This window comes from Lissotriton helveticus, chromosome 5_1, assembly GCF_964261635.1.
Source record: "Lissotriton helveticus chromosome 5_1, aLisHel1.1, whole genome shotgun sequence".
NCBI classification, from domain to species: domain Eukaryota; kingdom Metazoa; phylum Chordata; class Amphibia; order Caudata; family Salamandridae; genus Lissotriton; species Lissotriton helveticus.
In genome coordinates, this window is record NC_136065.1 from 2,065,886,004 (window position 1) to 2,065,905,616 (window position 19,613).

General features: G+C 45.6%; 2 protein-coding genes across 11 annotated transcripts in view; one reads left to right on the forward strand and one right to left on the reverse strand.

Annotated features, from left to right (window-relative positions):
* Positions 1-4,225, reverse strand: part of LOC144756294 (polypeptide N-acetylgalactosaminyltransferase 6-like) — a 752,356-nt gene extending 748,131 nt beyond the window's left edge. Inside the window, exon 1 of one of the 6 annotated variants that reach the window (XM_078645971.1) lies at positions 1,525-4,225. In XM_078645971.1, the coding sequence (XP_078502097.1) occupies positions 1,525-1,850 (326 nt within the window). In that variant the 5' untranslated portion in view covers positions 1,851-4,225. Of the gene's footprint in view, positions 1-1,517 lie in introns of all 6 variants that reach the window. The other 5 variants (XM_078645970.1, XM_078645969.1, XM_078645972.1 and 2 more) reach the window with 5 other exon arrangements.
* COX16 (cytochrome c oxidase assembly factor COX16) lies at positions 1,067-18,975 on the forward strand. Of its 5 annotated transcripts, XM_078645977.1 has the most exons (14): positions 1,072-1,139; positions 4,234-4,284; positions 4,480-4,518; positions 4,710-5,326; positions 9,960-10,009; positions 10,188-10,269; positions 11,698-11,747; positions 11,933-12,017; positions 15,541-15,594; positions 15,784-15,868; positions 16,473-16,543; positions 16,725-16,801; positions 17,205-17,236; positions 18,768-18,975. In XM_078645977.1, exon 4 carries the CDS (start codon positions 4,786-4,788, stop codon positions 5,098-5,100), a length of 315 nt encoding a protein of 104 aa, XP_078502103.1. In that variant the 5' UTR covers positions 1,072-1,139; positions 4,234-4,284; positions 4,480-4,518; positions 4,710-4,785; the 3' UTR covers positions 5,101-5,326; positions 9,960-10,009; positions 10,188-10,269; positions 11,698-11,747; positions 11,933-12,017; positions 15,541-15,594; positions 15,784-15,868; positions 16,473-16,543; positions 16,725-16,801; positions 17,205-17,236; positions 18,768-18,975. The 5 variants fall into 5 exon arrangements, 4 of the variants coding, with proteins under 4 accessions (XP_078502103.1, XP_078502105.1, XP_078502104.1 ...); XR_013595117.1 differs by lacking the exons at positions 11,698-11,747; positions 11,933-12,017 and having other exon boundaries at positions 1,067-1,139; positions 9,960-10,102; XM_078645979.1 differs by lacking the exons at positions 11,933-12,017; positions 15,541-15,594.
* Positions 18,976-19,613: the final 638 nt, after the last annotated feature.

The following is a 19,613-nucleotide window of genomic DNA, read 5'->3' on the forward strand; positions in this document are numbered from 1 at the left end:
GCTGCTCTAAGCAACACTGCACATGCGCTGCCAGCGCATGTGCAGTGTTGCTTAGAGAGAAACACTGAAACTGAAAGTCCGTTTCAGGAACTCTCACAGAGCAGAAATTAAAGAGCCTGCCTGCGCTGCCTGAAATGAAAATCAGCGGACACGCTTTGGAGCATGGAGGTCACTGTGTTCTGTTGTTGGGGCCGATTTGGACCGAAATCGGCCCCAACCCCGTCCAGCCGACCGGGGGATTGCCCGGTGCCCGGAATGGCCGGTCCGGGCCTGCTATGGAAGTGTCGTCCCAGTGTGTTCTTGTGGTTTGAGAGTCTGCCATTTATTGCAGTATTATCCTTCTACCTGTGTTTGGTACTCGTGTGTAACATGCACCCGTCAGTTTCTCTTGTAACACAGTTTTCTACCTCTTACATTTGTTTGTTTTCGATACCTGCACAAGTGCCACCAGTGCCTACGTAACGTTTGTTCTTGTGCTTGAGTGTCCTCCATATATTGCAGTATTATACCTCTATGTTTATTTTGTACGCTTTTGTAACCAGCACACGTCACTTTTTCCTCCTGTAATGCACCGTTTGCTACCTCTTGTATTTTGTTGGCTCACGATTGTCACTTTTGTAATGCACCGTTTGCTACCTCTTGTATTTTGTTAGTTCACGATTGTCTTGTTTGCTTCATTTAATGTAACGTTTGCTTTTGTAATTTGCTCACTTGTAATGTTCTCATGCATCAGTTCTGTTCCTATTGTGAAGCGCTCTGACACCTTCGGGTAAAGTCCGCGCTATATAAAAACGCATAAATAAATAAATATGATGCCCTGGGAGGTGTCTCCGCCCTGGGAGGTGTCTCCCTCCCCGTCTGTAAAACACCAGCCCCGGAGGAGGGCTCATGAGGGATCGAAGTTCTTGGGGAGACCGGCTGCCTTACAGGTCCTCCTTGTGTAAAGCACCGCCTCCAGGGAAGGGCTCGGGCGCGTTGTAAAGCCGTAGGAGGGGTCTCCTACCTTGTAAACGGAAAGTACCACCCCTGTGGGAGGGATCAAGCGGATTATAAAACACACCAGGCTCCAATGAACCGCCTCTTTCGAAGAAAACGCAGTAGAGGAGGCAGCGTGAGGCGCCTGAGCCGCACCGCAAGAGGTGGGTGAAATACGTCTTATTTTTTTCCATACAGGTCTCCCTTCCTTTGGGTCAAACCTCCCCGCTAGTATTAGCAGCTCTCTGGTTTTCTAGAGCCGTTGGTACTCGCTGATCCAAGGGGGTTTATTTGCATCCCGGCATATGTCGTTTTACGATATTCGGGACGTTACTTGTAATACTGGAGTCCCAGAATGCGAAAACGACCGCGGCTTTGTGAAATACTGGCTTATAAAACGTGTTTTTTTTCTCACTTACGTTAGAACGGTTCAACATTTCATGTTTTTAAACTGAATTATTAAACTGGCCTCGGCGATATTATACTTTACCTACCCCCCCCCCCCCTCCCAATACACACACACACGGTGATTGCAGCTTTACCGCTTACACTCTGCTGATCCCGGTGGCACGCGGCCCATTTCCAATCACTTGCCCCGGTCCAAAAATGTACCGTAGTATCTGCGGCCAGGGGGGTCTACGGGTGTCCGTCATCTGGCCTCCTGTAGATGGCGCTGTACGTGACGGACTCGTGGTCGGCATGTTCGAAAGCAGCCCGCGTGCCCTCAGCGGCCATCTTTGAATGACTAAGGTCGCGAGCAATACCCGCACAACCGTTTTCAAAATCAATGTGTCGCGACCTTTGGTGTTCACCCCACGTGCTCGGTCTCGGTACGAATTGTGTATACGCTCGTTTCTCTGCTGTTTTACCAGCATTAGATTAAAGGGGCTTAAATCAGAGAAGTGACTTAGGGCTCGCAGGGAATTTTTGAGTGCAACGGTTGCACTTAACGTGAAGCTCGCGCTTGTCCCGCCGACCTCCCTATTCTGAAAGATAAATGTGTTCAAAATAGTTGGAATATCATATTTCAAAAATGTACTTTAACAGGTGCATATGATCCCATTTGACTGAGTTATTGTCCCTTAAATGGTTTCGTTGTATTTTGTTGGTTAGAGGACCTACTTTTCTACAAACAGTGGGCCTTCGAACTGGCTTCTTCGTCGCTTGCTTATCGGTGGTCCGAGCTGCTGTAGGTTCCTTCCCTTTACTGTGGCTATCTCCAGGATTTGGACGACCGGCTGTTAGTGGCAATTTACTTTTTTCCTCTAACTGCTTGTACTGTCATTTAATTCTTATAATAGTCTCTACCCTCTTAAACCTTTATTCTTTTTCCACACCATTCCCTGTCTTAATATTCTTAACCGAAGATTCATTGTTCCGATACTGTGCAGTACTCTACGAGTCGTATTTTCCCTTAACTTGTATTTACAATAAATACAATTCCAGCTGATCCAGTTCAAACCCTTTAACTGATCAGGGATTAATACTTGCAATATCTCAAACCGTGGCCCATGCTCATTCACCCATGTCCTTGATGCGCTGGCGTCCATTTTGTTTCAATGCTTTCAGTATCGTATGTTTCATAGTTAACATCTCCAGTATATATTTCTAACCTATACATCAACTTTCTACTTGGTCGCTGGACCAATTAGCTGAAGTTAATGATGGCACATCAAACTTAATCCGTTTAATAAAACCGACTCGGTGTGAAACTTTATCTTCATGCTCATATGCAAAAAGGTACACTTCCTCAAAGGAGAGAATTTCACACATGTACAGTATACGTTTACCGGAGCTAAATTAACGCTTTAACCGCGGTGGCAATTCTGGCGTGGTGTGGGCATTCTAAAAAGTGGGTGGGCTGGCAAAAGGTCATTTGCAGCACCAGGGAGAGAGTGCTCCTGTCGCTTTGGCCGACGGAATGGGTTAAACAGAAGTTTCTTCCAATATTATCCTAGAATCAATGTTATGATGGAGTGGATAGTTCAAAAGACGTATCATGTACGATAACAACCTATTACATTTGTAGAAAAACCACCCCCTGGCATGGCCGAGACAGGTTAACGACAGGAACAGCACAGGTTAAGGACAGGCACAGATAGGCCTCTCTTCAAACTGACCATCAGCGACCATCTTCTCTTCCTCCCTGCAAGTCTAAACCACACCCCTAAAGGAAGCTCAATTATACCCTAAAATCTCAATTATGATTCACACCTTACAATAACTCACATTATCTAACAGCTGATTGGCCATCTCAGTAGGTGGTTCTATCTCCCTACAGTGACTTAACACCAAAGACATTGCTTTATCAAAATTTACGTTCCTACAGGTTTTCAAGTTCTTTTTTCATACTACATTCAAATGATACATTTTGAGAATCTTCTGCGGAAGAGACATCCGAGCCCACAGTAATTGAAAATTGAAAACTGAAACAGTCAACCATGTTCTTGAGCACCCCCTCCTGTGCACTCTTCCCAGTTAACATGATCTAGCAGGAGCTTTAAGCGGGAAAGCGGCATTAAATAGTATTCTGAAGCAATATGCATCTATGTATTGCACATGCGTCCTAAATAAACATGCATTTTTCTATCTTTCAAACTCAACAAGCTTCACTTTGTGAAATGCTGCTCAATCACAGCCTCCGCCGGTTCCTGCTCTAATTTGTCTTAGCCTCCCCACGCTACATTGCTGCCTATATGTCTGTTTTTTTGAAGGCTATCCTCCCTAGTTCACTTGTCTGTTGCTCCAGCAGTCCAATGTCTGTCTCCAGTATCCTCCCCTTGTCTGTGCCCATACCAACCGCGACGCAGCAGGCTGCTGTGGTGGTCTTTGGAGGACCCTGGAAGCCTTACTCGTCGCCCACGTGTCTGCAGTGCTGCACGGCTCGAAGCATTGCCAGTCTCCAGTGAAACCTGTTGGTTTTGCCATAAACTGCAAGTGCACAAATGTCAGCTGTGGGTTGGATCCTTGCCAGCTATCCAGGCTATAGCTGTCGTTTAAACGCATGAACTGCATGCACTGGCCGAGAGGGGCAAGGGAGAGACTTTCCATTGAATATTAATGCTACTGTGGGTAGAATGTTCTATAAAAAGGCAGGCTCTGCATGGTTACATTGAACCCTTTTAATGGTACTCTGCCATTCTTTTCATCTTGAGTACATCTGCCTTCATTTTATTAAATGCTTAATGCCACGCGATCCTATCCCAGATCAGTCCTTGCTCTACTTGAATTGAACCTGACCCGGTCTTTCTGTTGCAGGTAGTGCTTTACAAGGACTGGCCTTCCAGACACAACTGCCCTCTGCTCATGGTATGTACATTTCTGCACTATGGACCATTTTTTCTTGGGGGGTGTGTATGATGACACTTCAACAGACTAGAGTTTCTGATTTCTTATGAAGCTAGCTCGCAGCGCACTGATACACTCCCAATGAATCTTGTAATACCCGTTTCAGTTGTATTGTAACTTTTTTAAATATATTTTTTCTTGCTTTTTTTTGTATAGGTTGCGGACCGGAGATCTCAATTTGACTTGCTGCTTATGGTATGTATTTCTGCACTATGGGCCAGTTTTTCCTGGGGGGTGTGCATGATGACACTTCAACAGACTAGAGTTTCTGATTTCTTATGAAGCTAGCTCGCAGCGCACTGATGCACCCCCAATGAATCTTGTAATACCAGTTTCAGTTGTATTGTAACGTTTTTTAATATATATTTTCTTACCTTTTTATATAGGTTGCGGACCAGAGATCTCAATTTGACTTGCTAAGTGTTCCCCTCGTCTCCCTGGAAGCCAAATTCGCCGGCAGACATGTTTGCTGGGGTGCGGCGCGCACTTCAAAAGAACAAGACGCTTCGATATGGCCTTCCTATGTTCTTACTCATCGTCGGTGGCTCCTTTGGCCTTCGGGAGTTCACTCAGATAAGATACGATGCCCAGAAACTGCGAGGAAAGCTCGACCCGGCGCTGGAAGAGAAAGTCAGAAAGAAGAGCGTTTCTATAGAATCGGAGTACGACAAACTGAAAGACTCCAGTTTTTCTGAGTGGCAGAACATCAGAGGGCCCCGCCCCTGGGAGGAGACTCAATCTATTGAACAAAAAACAGTCGCTTCCGAGCAGTCATAGTGGGCTGCTTTTAGTTTCAGCTCAACTCACAAATGTACTAAGGTCTGAGTTGCCTCAATATTGGATAACGTTCTGTGCTACAAACAGAAGTCGCCAGAGATCCCGATGGGCGCTTTTTATCCCTTTATGCTGATTTGATATTTCAGTATCGGACAGTTGTGCTGGCTGATGTTGACCTGAAGAATTCGGTTTTGCTTCTTCCGCCATGTGGACTTCAAATCCTATGGTAGGTTTCAGTAGAGATTACTGAGCATTTTGACTTTGTACTTTAGGGCATAGTTAAATTTTGAAGTATTGTTGTGAAGGTTCTACTTAAAAGTGGTTTGAACACTTAGACACTCTAGATATGGTAACCCCCCTCCATTTGGTAATGCGAACTTGCAAGTCCTTTTCTTGTGCATGTAACTAAGCTGGCACTTCAAGCGCCCTACGTGTGTTGGCCATCTTTTTCAATGGCCTCCTCGTATTAGTGAGTCTTGTGGTGAAAGCTGTGCTAATCTTGCATAGTCCGTGGTCCTGACCACCTGATTACTGCATATGCACCAGCTTTTCTGTTCACAGTACTTTACCTCCTGGTAAGGTACCATCTCAAAGGGTACCAAGGCTCTTATAGCAGAAGGGTACCAAGGCTCTTATAGCAGAGTTCTGAAGTTGGCATCTTGACCAACATGAACCCTCCTTGGCAGTCAAATGTTCTTTGAAGTGATAGTTGAGGAAGTTAAGGAGTTTCTTGTGCCGTGGTCTTCACCACGGCAAACGTTTACTGCTGCATAAGGGGTGTTAAAAATAGAAGAATCGAACCAGTGGTACTTCTGTATATGCATTATTTATGATACTCCTCAGAAGGTGGTACGGTCTACTCAACACTTGTAGGTCCCGAAAGTGAGACCCATTTGCTTTGCCGGTTTTGTATACTCCTGTCCAGGTTGGGGCCTACTTTTTAGGTCTCGCCTGTCGATGCGCATGCGCATCGAGCAAGCGAGACTATAGGGGCTCATCGACTCTTTATCTAACTTGCAAGGAATCGTGGCGATTCCTTGCAGTGCCCGTGACTTTTAAGCTCAATGCGCATGCGCATTGAGCTTAAAAGCGCGTGCACAGCCGCCCGCATTCCTCCGACACCTTTGAAGTGAAGCTTAGCTTCACTTCAAAGGCCCGGCTTCCACGGCCGCCAGGCCACATCAAAGGCTTCCCCAGCACTGCCCCGCCCATCAATCACCCTCCCACTGCCACCCCCCTCCCTCTCCATATGGTGCGCTCTGCCTCAGGCCTCTGAGCCGTCCCTACGCTCCCCGCCCACCCCCATCCTTCACACCCTTTGTCATTACTTCGGCCCCGAGCCACCCCTACGCTCCCCGCCCACCCCCATCCTTCACACCCTTCGGCACCACTTTTACATGAGAGCTAGTTGCATAGTACAAGAACACATTGCCTTCTTAAAGCCGCAGGAACATTAACTAATTCTCCCACAGTCACAGTATAGTGAGCTGACATTCTAACTTGTACCTGGCTTTCTAGCTTTTCGCTTGCAGCTCTGGGCATTACGCCACATTCTTGTTATCTCATTCATCCTCCCTGGCTGACCCACATGCATGGCGCTCCTCCTCTCTTTAGATGCCGTCATCCTCCTCGCACTTCAGTCTCCCGCCACTCAGCTCGCGCCCCCTCTATGAACGAAGATGTTTACGGGCGTCGGTCTGAAACAGGCAATTGTCTTCCAGCTCCCGTGTTCTTAAACCCGGACATAGCGCAGAGCTGTAAATAACAGAACTCAACTTTTCAGAGAATATTTTGATCAATAATGTTCGTGTTTGTCTTCAGGCCCTATTACTTGAGTCAGAATGTGGCATAACGGCAAAAGCTGCCGACTTTGGAACTGGGAAACAGGGTTCGAGTCTAGGCGTCTGCTCAACATCCTGTTGTGATTCTGGGCAAATCACTTAATCTCCGTTGCTAACAAAAATGTGTTCTTGTGTAATGCAACTTGTGCTCGTGTAAAAAGCGCTCCTATACCATCGCGTCGAGTTCATGCTATATAAAACTGCAAAAACACATGAACACTCGGAGACGCAGAGCTGTGCCAGGGCACTGACTCAACTTTTCCTATTTTTTATTTTTATTTACTTTTGCCCCTTGCCTCCATCGGATTGCTTCCACGAGCCTTCTTCCGCCAGTAGTTTGAGACTTTGTTAATCACGTCTTCGCTCGGCCTCATTATTTATCTCTCGCCTATCGCCTAATGATATTTAGTGGTAGCCCTCCGCTCCTACCTTACAATTAAACTTCAGCTACAGCCCCGTTTGTCCGCTCCTGCGGACTCCCTGCTGTGTGCCTCACTTGAAAGCGCTACTGCTGTATGTGTTAGCACATAAAAACAAGACCTGTTCTCTTTACCAGTGCTTCTTTTAATAGCCTCGTATTCTTCATTTTCCAGGGTCTGTTTGCCTTAAATTACTATAGTGTTAGAGTGGTCTAACAACCCCATCTCATGAGCCGAAATGGATAGAGCCACATGGCGGCAGGGCTTGAGAACCCTGCGCTCTGGCAACTTGACGAGCGAGGAACTGGTCAGTATTACAGAGAAATAACATTAGAAAGGCCAGACTGCTTCTGTGGGCAGGTGTGTGGAGAAATGCCAGGGCCGGGTCATGTGCCGCTCAAACCCCACAGCATTTTATTTTTAGCTCATTCATCCTCCATCGCCGACCCACATGGCGCTCCTCCTCTCTTTAGATGCCGTCATCGTCCTCGCACTTTAGTCTCCCGCCACTCAGCTCGCGACCCCTCCATGAACGAAGATGCTTACGGGCGTCGGTCTGAAACAGGCAATTGTCTTCCAGCTCCCGTGTTCTTAAACCCGGACATAGCGCAGAGCTGTAAATAACAGAACTCAACTTTTCAGAGAATATTTTGATCAATAATGTTCGTGTTTGTGTTCAGGCCCTATTACTTGAGTCAGAATGTGGCATAACGGCAAAAGCTGCCGACTTTGGAACTGGGAAACCGGTTCAAGTCTAGGCGTCGGCTCCCTCCTCTTTTGGACACTCGCATTCAGGGGTAGATTCAGCCGAATTTTTTCTCTCCCATTTTATTTTCATTCTTCCCCTTTTCTCTTCCTCCCATCTGCCCCCTTAACCAATTTAGCTCCCTCCTGATTTCTTTACATGCACCTGTCTTTTGTTATCTCTGTTTCTTTGCTCCTCTCACTTTTTTTCTCTCCTCAGTTTTTACCATTCCTCCCCTTTCAATAATGTTTCCATTGTCTCTTAACTCACTCCTCCCGACCACTTACCGTCCCCACTTCCTTCATCTCCCGTTGGACCTTCCCCTCTCACTCCTCCACATTTTGTACCATTCCCTCCTCAATTTTTGCCTTTATTTGCGTCTATCCTTGGGTCCCCCCTCACCCACACTCGTTTACCTCCTCACTCAGCTCTTTTTTCCATATCTCTGTACCCTCCTCTATACCTCGCTCTCTTCTTTAGCTCTCTGTGGCTCTCCCTCCACCACCCATTCTGTTACCACCTCCTCTGTGTTTATCCCAATTTTTTTTTTCTTGATATGCCTTGTATATTGAGTTTGATTATGTAAACATACATACAGTAGGTTGATCCTTCTAAATGAATAGGTGATAACTGTCATGTTAAAACCAGTTGTTTATTTATATCTATTGCGTAAAATATATGCACTCTCTTTTTTAAAGTTACAGTTTCCCATATATGTATAAATTAACGAATGTATTGCTTATGACTTCACTGCAATATTCATTGGGAAGAGAATTACATCGCTATGGATACTGTTTTGGGGGGACCACATAATTACACTCCACATAATTACACTGCGCACAATGCAACATACACTCCAAATACCACTCAGTGCCACATAATTACACCCCACATAATTACACAGCACTCAATGCAGCATACACTCCAAATCCCACTCAGTGCCACATAATTACAATCCACATAATTACACTGCACTCAATGCAACATACACTCCAAATACCACTTAGTGCCACATAATTGCACGCCACATAATTACACTGCACTCAATGCAACATACACTCCAAATCCCACTCAGTGCCACATAATTACACGCCACATAATTACACTGCACTCAATGCAACATACACTCAAATACCACTCAGTGCCACATAATTACACGCCACATAATTACACTACGCTCAATGCAACATACACTACAAATACCACTCAGTGCCATAGAATTACACACCACATAATTACACTGCGCTCAATGCAACATACACTTCAAATGCCACTCAGTGCCACATAATTACACACCACATAATTACACTAAACTCAATGCAACATACTCCAAATCCCACTCAGTGCCACATAATTACACACCACATAATTACACTAAACTCAATGCAACATACTCCAAATCCCACTCAGTGCCACATAATTACACGCCACATAATTACACAGCACTCAATGCAACATACACTTCAAATCCCACTCAGTACCACATAATTACATGCCACATAATTACACTACGCTCAATGCAACATACACTCCAAATACCACTCAGTGCTACAACACATATTGTGTTACAAATGTTATAGGTGTCACATTTGCGAAAGATAAAACTATTGGCATTGTAAATGATAAAGCTATTAATTTCGCTATTTTCAAAACAAGCACATAAATAAAAAATGTGTCATTTACAATACCAATAGCTCAAACTTTCCTAATGCGAGACCTATTGCATTGCAAATGCTTGTTTATGCGGAGGTGGTATTGGGGTGCACCGGTTATAGTGTAGTGTGTAATCGGTTGCCACTAGGACAGTGTATCCTTCAAAGGGGCACCCTTTTAAAATGTCATTTCTTCCCCCAGGAGACGTGCGCAGACTGGATGTGCCTGCAGTTGGCTTCCTGACATTAAAGGTAACTACCTAGCCAGTGATGCCTGACGTGTATGGTTGTCTCTTGCGTGGCCTGCAGTGATGATTTTCCGTGTTATTGACTCTTGATGATAAAGTATTTTCTGAGCAGACTGTTCTCCCCAGTGACGATCCTTGTCTGAAGCACAAGTGATACAACGCTGTTTCTCCTCCCCTTACAGGGCTGAAGGCGACTGATCCTTTCCCTCCTCGCCATAACCCCAAGTGACGCTCTTAAGCTGTGGTGGATGCCGTCAGTGGCAGGTGAGTGTTAACTGTGACCGTCCCTGATAAAGTAGGCCTGTGTTACTCCTGATATACAGCGATTACATGGTTGGCTCCCAAGGATTAGTAAAAAGTCTTAAAACCCAACTTATCTTTATTTCCGTTATTCCAGATAACGGAAAGGTGAAATAGAAGATTGATTAGTAGCAGCATAAATCAAGTTTTCCCCAAAGATTTGCCACTGACTAGCTAATAGAGCCAGATCCTAATTAAAGAACCCATGAAGAGGTCTCTACGAGCGCCGAAAATCTTGCTCTTTACTAAAGTCAAGAACTCCACATGGAGTTATGGAAACTCATCAGTTCCCACAGCCGAGTAGCAATCATTAAAATAAACCTTTGGTAGACGAGTTTGCGGATTGTTGCAGTAGCACTGCTCCAAAATGAAAAGGGTAAAGTCACGGTTTGCAGTAGCTTCCAGGGACGAATTAAATGATGGATGAATCTAAATTCCCTCCATCTCTGAACACACTTTTATAATATAAAAATGCGCACTGTATTGAAAATTAGGTTTATAATGTCAGTCAGTGGAAACCTCTAATATCTGCTGCTTTCGTTTCCCATGGTAAAAATTCATGCTGGTACATAGTAATTTCAGTGTTGCAAACATAGGTAAGGATATTCTCTTTAGAACTTCCCTCCATGCTAATAGCTACGTTCAATGAAGTAGCACATCCTGGTGCTAGGCAAAATACTAAATGTCCATTTAACTGACCCAGTCAAAAGAAAATTGGCTTTGTGGCTAGTTACAGAAGCACGTTGATAGCCTATTACACTTTTTCTGCTTACTTTTCCCTACACACTTGAACCAAGCACTTGTCCCCTATGTTTTTCTTTGCTAAAAGAATGCTTAAGAGAAACTGCCTTCAAGTGAGTACTTTTAAAACAAGTGAATTTTTCTATAAGGGATTTTTTTCTATGCAACGTTTCTCACAAAGGCTTGGAGGCATTCTAAGGTGACCTCTTTACAGTATGCAAGCCAAATTTTCCTTTAAATGTATTTCTCTCAACATTGTATGTCCGGAGTAGACCACTTCAATGTGGGTTGGTCAGTTATGGTCCCGTTTGGGACCCTGTCACAAGTGTTCCCAAAGTAGCTCTAGGCTTGTACCTCTGGGAGGAGACTTCACGGCACTATCTTGCTATATATAATCTCTAGACTAGCGCTTCTAGGGAGACCACTACAGTACTAGCATGGGTTAGTAGCCTGGCCACATGCTTCTGAGGTGTGAAAGAGAACAATCAAGTACTCGCTTGATAAATAGATAGTGAACCTTAAACACTGGATGCTCCTGTTATTCGTGCCCTTTAAGTTTGATTTGCATCTGCATAGTCTGTCCTGATGGCACTTATTACACTACTGTACCCTTAAATGGATATTTCTTTTAAATGTCGTTTCTTTCCCCAGGAGACCTGCGCATGTCGGATGTCCCTGCAGTTGGCTTAATGACATTAAAGGTAACTACCTAGCCAGTGATGCCTGACTTGTATGGTTGTCTTCTTGCTTTGCTGTGGCCTGCAGTGATGATTTTCCGTGTTATTGATTCTTGATGATAAAGTATTTTCTGAGCAGACTGGTCTCCCCAGTGACGTTCCTTGTCTGAATCACAAGTGATACAACGCGGTTTCTCCTCTCCTTACAGGGCTGAAGGCGACTGATCCCTTTCCCTCCTTGCCGTAACCTCAAGTGACGCTCTTAATCTGTGGTGGACATCTGGTCAGTGGCAGGTGAGTCTACAACAGACTGTCCTTGATAAAGTACGATTTGTCGTCCCAGAAGGCCCATATGATTAGGATATCTTTTTGCTGGAGGGGGCCTTGCCGTGATGAGCATTCTGCATAGTCCGTGTTTCACCTGATGCAAAGTGATTACATTGTATGCTCTGAGCAGACCTTAGTAGCGCCAGCTGACTGACCAACCGCTTTAATGTGGGTTAGTCAGTCAGACTCCAGTTTGCCAACATTACTAGCAGCATTTCAAATAAGCTCTAGATTAGCGTCTCTGGGAGTCTCCTTTTAAAAGCTCTAGACCGGTGGTTCCCAAACTGCTGCCCTGTGGTCCATGGCGCATTCACAGGCGGACATCCGTTTAAAAACTGCAAAGTTCCTTCTATTAGTTTTTGGCCAACTATATAAGCGTGACGATCACTCCAATGATGTAAGTTTTGACTCATCTAAGGGAGCGCGGGCGGTTAATATGCCCGCTGTACAGTATGTGGTACCCTGCATTTAAAATGTTTTATGTGCATAGCTCAGTGGGTTACTGTTATTTTTAACTGCAGTTCATTTACAATCGTAATCTAGCACGGTGAGCTATGAAGTGCCATCAGAGGTGCGTGATAGTAGGTCAAGTTATTTCCTAGTCTTGATGCTCCCAAAAGTTTGTTTAGGTAGAAATAAACTAGTCCATGCTAACCATCTCTGTATGTGAAGTGCTCTGACACTACACTGGTATGATATGAGATGTGCTATTAATCAAAATAGACATGACGGGGTCTATAGAGGAGAGTCCCTGTTAAGGAGCGATAGTGAGGGAATCTTTGAAGAGCCCAAACAGATTGTCTTATCCTGGTGCACAGTCCAGTCATTTACTATGCTTTAAAAGCTAATGCAATAATAATGAGCGTGTTTAAGAATGCCCCCAGTTTTCTTTTGGGGGTGGGAGGGTGTTGTATCAAGCTCCCTCTAGTAGTCCAACACTCGCTAGGGCTGCTTTATGTGCTACCCCCAGTCGTGGTAGGAATCTTATCGCGAAGTAAAACCAAATCTTAAAGTTGGTCGTGGAGATGTGGCACCAGCCTTTTCAATTTTGGGGGTGGTAGGTGCAAAATGTTTCAATAGAACTACAGTCCGTAGTAATTAGTATTTGACTTTGTATTTTATTGCGAATTACTTTTTTAATGTGTTAAATGTAATTGGGTTGTGGAGAGGGATGTCCCCAGCTTTCAGTATTGACTCAGTTGGCGTCTGTGGGAGCCTTTCGTTTGGGAACCACTGCTCGAAACTACCTCCTTCGGGGAGGAGACTCCTGCCCATGGCAAGAATTCTATTGCCAGAATTTCTCGATAAGTGCCTGTTGGAAAGTGGGTTATTGGTAGGGACAAATGTAGGTCTGCCACTGGCAATAAGGCCACTAACACATGATAGGACTCAGCATAGGTCTTAAAAAAATTATTCCTTTGCTCAACCCTTTGTAACGTGGCTGCGAGCAGACCGGCTTAACGTCAAAGACAGGCATGTAAAGCATTTAAAAACACCATTTCAGTAAATAATTAAGACACAACACAAAATAAAAATCCAACACCAATTTATAAAATAGTTAATATTTTTCTTTTAAATGACACCAAAACGAAAATAATCCACTGTAGGGAACCTGATATATGAATTTTTAAAGATTAGTCACTTTCTAGTGCTTAGAAACCAACAGCGCCCCTTTAAGTCTTTTTGTTTGCTCTGTCAGGGACACACCTTTATAAATTGTTCTGAAGAATTCTCACCACTGTAGTGGGCCGCCTTCTTCAGCAAGCGGGGTCCAGTTAGAACACCTTCCTGGCGTTCTGCTTGCAGGTCCCTAAGTATCCAACACGCAATCCAAGGTTCTGGAATCTCCAAGAGGGTCCTTGAAAGTGTGAAACTTCAATTCCGCAATCCACTTGAACAAAACCCCTTACAAATCCACTGGGCTCCAGGCTTGGAATTCTTTGTGGGGCTGTCCAGGTGAGCTCTGTTAACCTGTAGCTTGCAGGGAGTTTCCACTCTTGAGTCTTTTGGCAGCAAGGTAATCCACAGGGCTGTAGTTTCAGAGGGTGCAGTCTTCATAGGGCATGCCTTAGAGTTCCTTGCACACAGCAAAACCTTCAGCAGGGCACTTCTTGCTTCATTCAGTTTCAAGCAGCAGATCCTGCAGACTGTTAGCCTTTAAGATGTAGAGGTGTATACTTTAGGGTCAGTAGGAGATGCTTCGTCAGGGTCATGTGTCACCAAGGCAGGTGTAGCCTGTTTAATGCTGGTTGAGGTACTGGGGGGGGGGGGGTCGCCACTGGGATGGTGCCAGTGCGCAGGGCCCTCGCTCCAGGATAGGTTCAACTAATTGCATTGGGGGCAAGATGATGTGCATACATGGGAGTGGTGGTACTAGACCCCACCCCCCCCTGCAGGAGGGGTGGAGATGTTATGCAATGTCACAAAGTAATTCCAACAGCTTATGTATATTTGTAAATTGGTGTATAGTATTTAGTGGTGTGTGTGTTTAATAAATGTACTCTTACTTTTATAAAGCAAAGTACAGACTGGACAATCAATTATTGAGTTATTTTTGCGCACCGGCAAATGGCGATTACTAGCCCACACCACCTCCCTTGAGTAAGCCTCAGACTGCTCTGCAACGCTACCCTCAGTCAGGCGCTGCCCTAGGGTGTTTGGTTCCCAGTGAAGGACAAATGTGTCATGTAATTTGTGCAGCCCTCACAGATGCAGCCTCGTTTTCCAATCCGAGACTATTGTACGATTCCTATCGCTAGTAAAGTCTTCCGTACAAATTAGACCCAGAGGACTTTCCTAGCAAGCGGCGCTGTGCGAGTCTGAAGCAACCGCATGGTTATGGGCTCGCATTGCACTCTAGGAGCTTGTACACAGGCTCCCATAGCAAAAAGGTGGGTGCAGAAGCATACACACCTTGGCGGGCACCCCATTTTGCCCACCACACTGCATGCTTGGATCCGGAGGACCCATTGGCACCCAGGGACTGATGATTCGGAGGTCCCTGGGTGGAAGGGGCCTGCTACAGCCACCTGAAGTAAAAATTTCTGACAACCGTGTCTGCAACTGTCTGAATCGTGCATCGTACTCTCTCAATCTGGCTGCATGGCATGATTCGGCTACAAGAGTCGTACAGACAGGATTGGGTTACGAAACTATTGAGACGGTGCATACTTGGTCGATGTGACCTGTGTATGATTTTGTCAAACCAGGGCTATGGATCCAGGAAATCAAAATCCAATTCGGAGGCCTTCCAAACATCGGAATCTGTTAATTAGTGAAGTGACCAGATCCTGCGTGGCCAGAAGTGTGCAATGGGGAACAAAGTAACTAGCTCACCCTGTAAATAGCTAGTGTACCTGAGACATGGGTGCTCAAGTTAGTCCAGAAGGTTGAGGTGCACCTGCAAAGCCTGTCCTGATGGCACTCCTAATACATGCTACACTTGTATCTTTTAACATTCCTTTAAAACCATGCTTGCTTCCTTCCCCAGGAGACCTGCGCAGCATGGTTGTGCCTGCAGTTTGCTGAAAGACAACGCTTAAAGGTAACTCTCTCCAGAAATGCCTGACTTGTATGGTTGTCTTGTTGCTTTGCTACTTGCGTGGCCTGCAGTGATGATTTTCCGTGTTATTGATTCTTGATGATAAAGTATATTCTGAGCAGACTGTTGTCCCCAGTGATGTTCCTTGTCTGAAGCACAAGTGATACAACGCGGTTTCTCCTCTCCTTGCAGGGCTGAAGGCGACTGATCCCTTTCCCTCCTTGCCGTAACCTCAAGTGACGCTCTTAATCTGTGGTGGACATCTGGTCAGTGGCAGGTGAGTCTACAACAGACTGTCTTTAAATAAAGTGAGATGTGTCTTCACAGAAGGCCCATAGAAGTTAGATATTAATGTTTGTGCTGGAGGGGGCCTTGCTGTGATGAGCATTCTGCATAGTCCGTGTTTCACCTGATACATAGTGATTACATTGTATGCGCTGAGCAGACCTCCTTTGTAGCTCCAGCTGACTAACTGACCAACTGCTGTAATGTGGGTTGGTCAGAGTCCGGTTTGCAAACTGTTTGGCAGCCTTTCAATTTCTATACAAGCACCTCTAGTAGGAGACTCCTCTGTCGTAGTACTAACTTGGGTCCATTGGGAACAGTTCTAGACCAGCTCCTCTAGGGAGAACTCTTGCAGCATGATCTAGGTTTAGTGGCCTGGTTACACCATCTCTGAGGTGTGCGAAAGGGAACAAAGTCCAGAGCTCGCCCGGTGAAGATCTAGTGAACCTTAACCAGAGCACTGTTTTATTCGCTTAACAGGGCCGTCGTTACTGTTCTTATCCTGTTGGCAGAGTTTTAGGATTTGGTGCAGGCATGAATGTCCCTTTTCAGTTTCTCCATCGCTCCTGACACCTTTGGTTCTCTTCCTTTTAAAGCACCGAACAAACCGCCTCCGAGGCACAGTCCTGCATGGAACCAACCATTGCCTGCTGAGGCGTTGCACACGGTATGTACCCTGTACCTTTTGATCCGTTACCTTTGCCCGTGGTGGAGTGTATATGATGATATTTTAACAGGTTTCTGATTACTAATGAAGCTACCTCGCAGCGCACTGATGCACTCCCAGTACCCTGCTGCTGTGGTCGTTCCTCTTGTAGAGTCTGACGTGTCCCTGTTTACCTTTACAGATTCCCCCCTCCCATTTCTGGGCATTGCAGAGCCCTGTGGCACAACCGTGATTACAGCTTCTCTCCCCGACCAGAAGGTACGTCTGACCTCCCTGTTCACTGCTTTGTTTCTAGTCATGCTGTGACCCTGGCAGAAGGCACTTGCCCTGTTTAATAAAGCATTCATGATTTATTAAACTGTTTTGAGGTCCCACTCAATATATATCGTTTTAGGGCAGTTTGTCGTCCGTCTGCTTAGACGGAAAGGTTCCAATTGGTAGTCTTCCCCTCCCCCCCCCCCCCCCCCCCCTCGTACTCTAGTGTTTATTGCTAGGCGCAGGTTTATTACAGGTACACACCCGAGCATAAATGATGAGCTCTCACAGACTAGAGTTTCTGACTTCCTGTGAAGACAACTCGCAGCGCACTGACTGCTCGGGCCATGCACGATGGCTCCATGTGTTCGTCTGGCCTCGCTCTGACGCCTGTTTTCTGTTACAGGACGCACCCGGGGACGCTGCAGTCTTGAGCTGGTAAGTGCTGTCGGACTAAACAAGCCATGTGTGGAGTGTTCGTGACTTAATTTCTGTGATGTGAGATTTGGAGTTTGTATCCTTTGGGTACTCGCCTGCTGGGAGTGATGGAGGCGGCTGTATGCTTGGAGTGGATGGAGTAAGGGGCAGGTGTTGAACTCTTATCTGCCTGAAGTTCTGGGGGAATACTCTGCCAACTGCTGCATGGTGCTGGTTTTTCCTCACACGTGGCTCCTCGGCCTCATAATTGAGGGTGCTAGGATGTGTCCTGGATCTAATTTCTTAATGTGGGCAGTTTCAGCCACTGTCCACTTTAAAACTGCTAGAGTAGAAACTAGCAGTGGCCTTTCGTACTACATGGTGCTGTTCATGCTGGTTTTACACCGTGTAACAAGCTTCTGTGCTAAAAATGAGCATCATGTGCTGAACTTCTGCTTGTGGAATTCCAGATGTTTATGCGTTTGGAATTCCAGATTTTTATGTGACTCAGCAAAGGCCCGATTTTGTCCTGAAGAGCAGTGTATGCTTAAAGCGCACACAGGCTCTGTGGAGTCCTGGTGCCTTCTCGGTTTTGATTACTTCATCTTATTAATCTGATTTAAAATGAACCAATGACAGGGAACTGCACTGATTAATACAGAATCAAAACATTAAGTGACCAAGTACAAACGTGTGCACATGCTTATGGGATTCTGTATAATCCATATACCCAACAACCTACTATTAAGTAGTCACTAAGGTCGTTGACTAGTTGGGATCAAAGCATGTATGTCTAATAAGGTCTGGGGCACAGAAGCGTGAGTGGCATTCTCCACAGGAGGGTGATATACAACCCCCCCCACCTGCCACAAGGGATCCACCTCTAGTCCCCAGGGAGGGGGGCAGCCGCCCCTTGGGCAAAGGTTTTTACTCCAATTTTGAAATAAGCCTATTCAGTCTTTCTGCACCTCCCAGGGGGTGCGATGCAGGAAGCACATCCATGAACTATATGAAACATTAATCCCGGGTGGGGCTACCCATAATGTGCATGCAAAGCCCCCCCAAAATGCCAGTCTTTCTGCCCCTCGCCTCCCAGGAGGCAGATAGGGCAATGGCCACTGGGGGTCAGAAAACCCACTAGGTGCCAGGGATTGGGGTTTTTTAATGCATAGGGCTGGGGCTGCCCAGAATAAGCATGCCAATGCCTCCCCATACAGTGGCCAGTCTTTCTGCCCCCCCGCTCACCCACACAAGTATGGTATCTTTGTTATCAGGAGACCTGTGGACGCTGGGTGGTAAGAATTGTCAGCCTGGTGATCCCATAGATGCAAGGGGGCTGGTGGGGGTATGTGGTTTCTATTTAGCTTAATTTAAGACTTGCAGGAGATTGTAGATAAACCATGGGGATCCATGAAAGACTCTTCTCAGCCCCCCTCCCGGTGTCTAGTTATCAGAAATGTCTGCAATTGGTGGGTTGTCCTGCTCCAGAACTGGTCGTTTTTTTGGAGCTTCTAACTGTGTTTGACAATTTACAGAGTGCTTCTTCTTGCAGACTAACAACCCGCTCAGGCTGCAAACCTGCTTCGAGATGGCGAAGACAGCAATGCTGCAGACTGCCGTGCCAGATGTCTTTGTTGCTTTGAAGGATACTGCGTGTGAGGCTGCTTTAGACATGGAAAAAAACCACGAAGCTGAAATGCAGTTGTTTGGTCACTGGAAAATGGCTTTTTTGAATAAAAGTTCTGATTCTCTCAAATGACTCCTTAATTATGGCCTTAGTTGTTGAAGCTTTTTAATCTATAGGCAAGTCTTTTATCCTCTACTCTGATTTCATTCTGTTGCCTAGAATTGGGTGTGGCTAACTGATAAAAAGAGAACTGAACCAGCAGACTTTTAATAGAATGCCTGCTGAACATAGTGATATTTATTTTCAAAGTTTTATATAGCGCGAACAAGATCTTCACAGATATCAGAGCGCTTTACATAGAGGGGTACATGAGGGAACATAGTCCAACAATAAATCAATACATCACATAGTACAAATAGGTGGCTGCAAGCCATCACATGAGTAATAAAACAACTCGTACAAATAAGTAAATGAGTCAGGCATGCAAAACAGATCGGTGCAAGGTGTTGACAGAGTTCGAGATGATAGATCAAGTGTATTTAGCCATGAGGATAGCTTTTACTTCTTTTTTAGAGTGTAGTGGAAGAGATAAGCCTGGTTTCGGGAGGGAGGGAGTTCCAAATCCTAGGCGCCAATCCTGAGAAGGAGCGCTTGTACGTTTTTTCCTTCCAGAATCTTCGAGGTTTCAGCAGAATGTTTGTGCCTCTCGTGTTTCTAGTTCCCCCAGAGATTGTCAGTTTCTGAGCGAGGTAGCCGGGTGAGTTTAGGTGT

Excerpts from the sequence above, each read along its gene's own strand:
- COX16 (XM_078645977.1), top strand. The coding sequence starts at position 4,786 with ATGTTTGCTGGGGTGCGGCGCGCACTTCAAAAGAACAAGACGCTTCGA.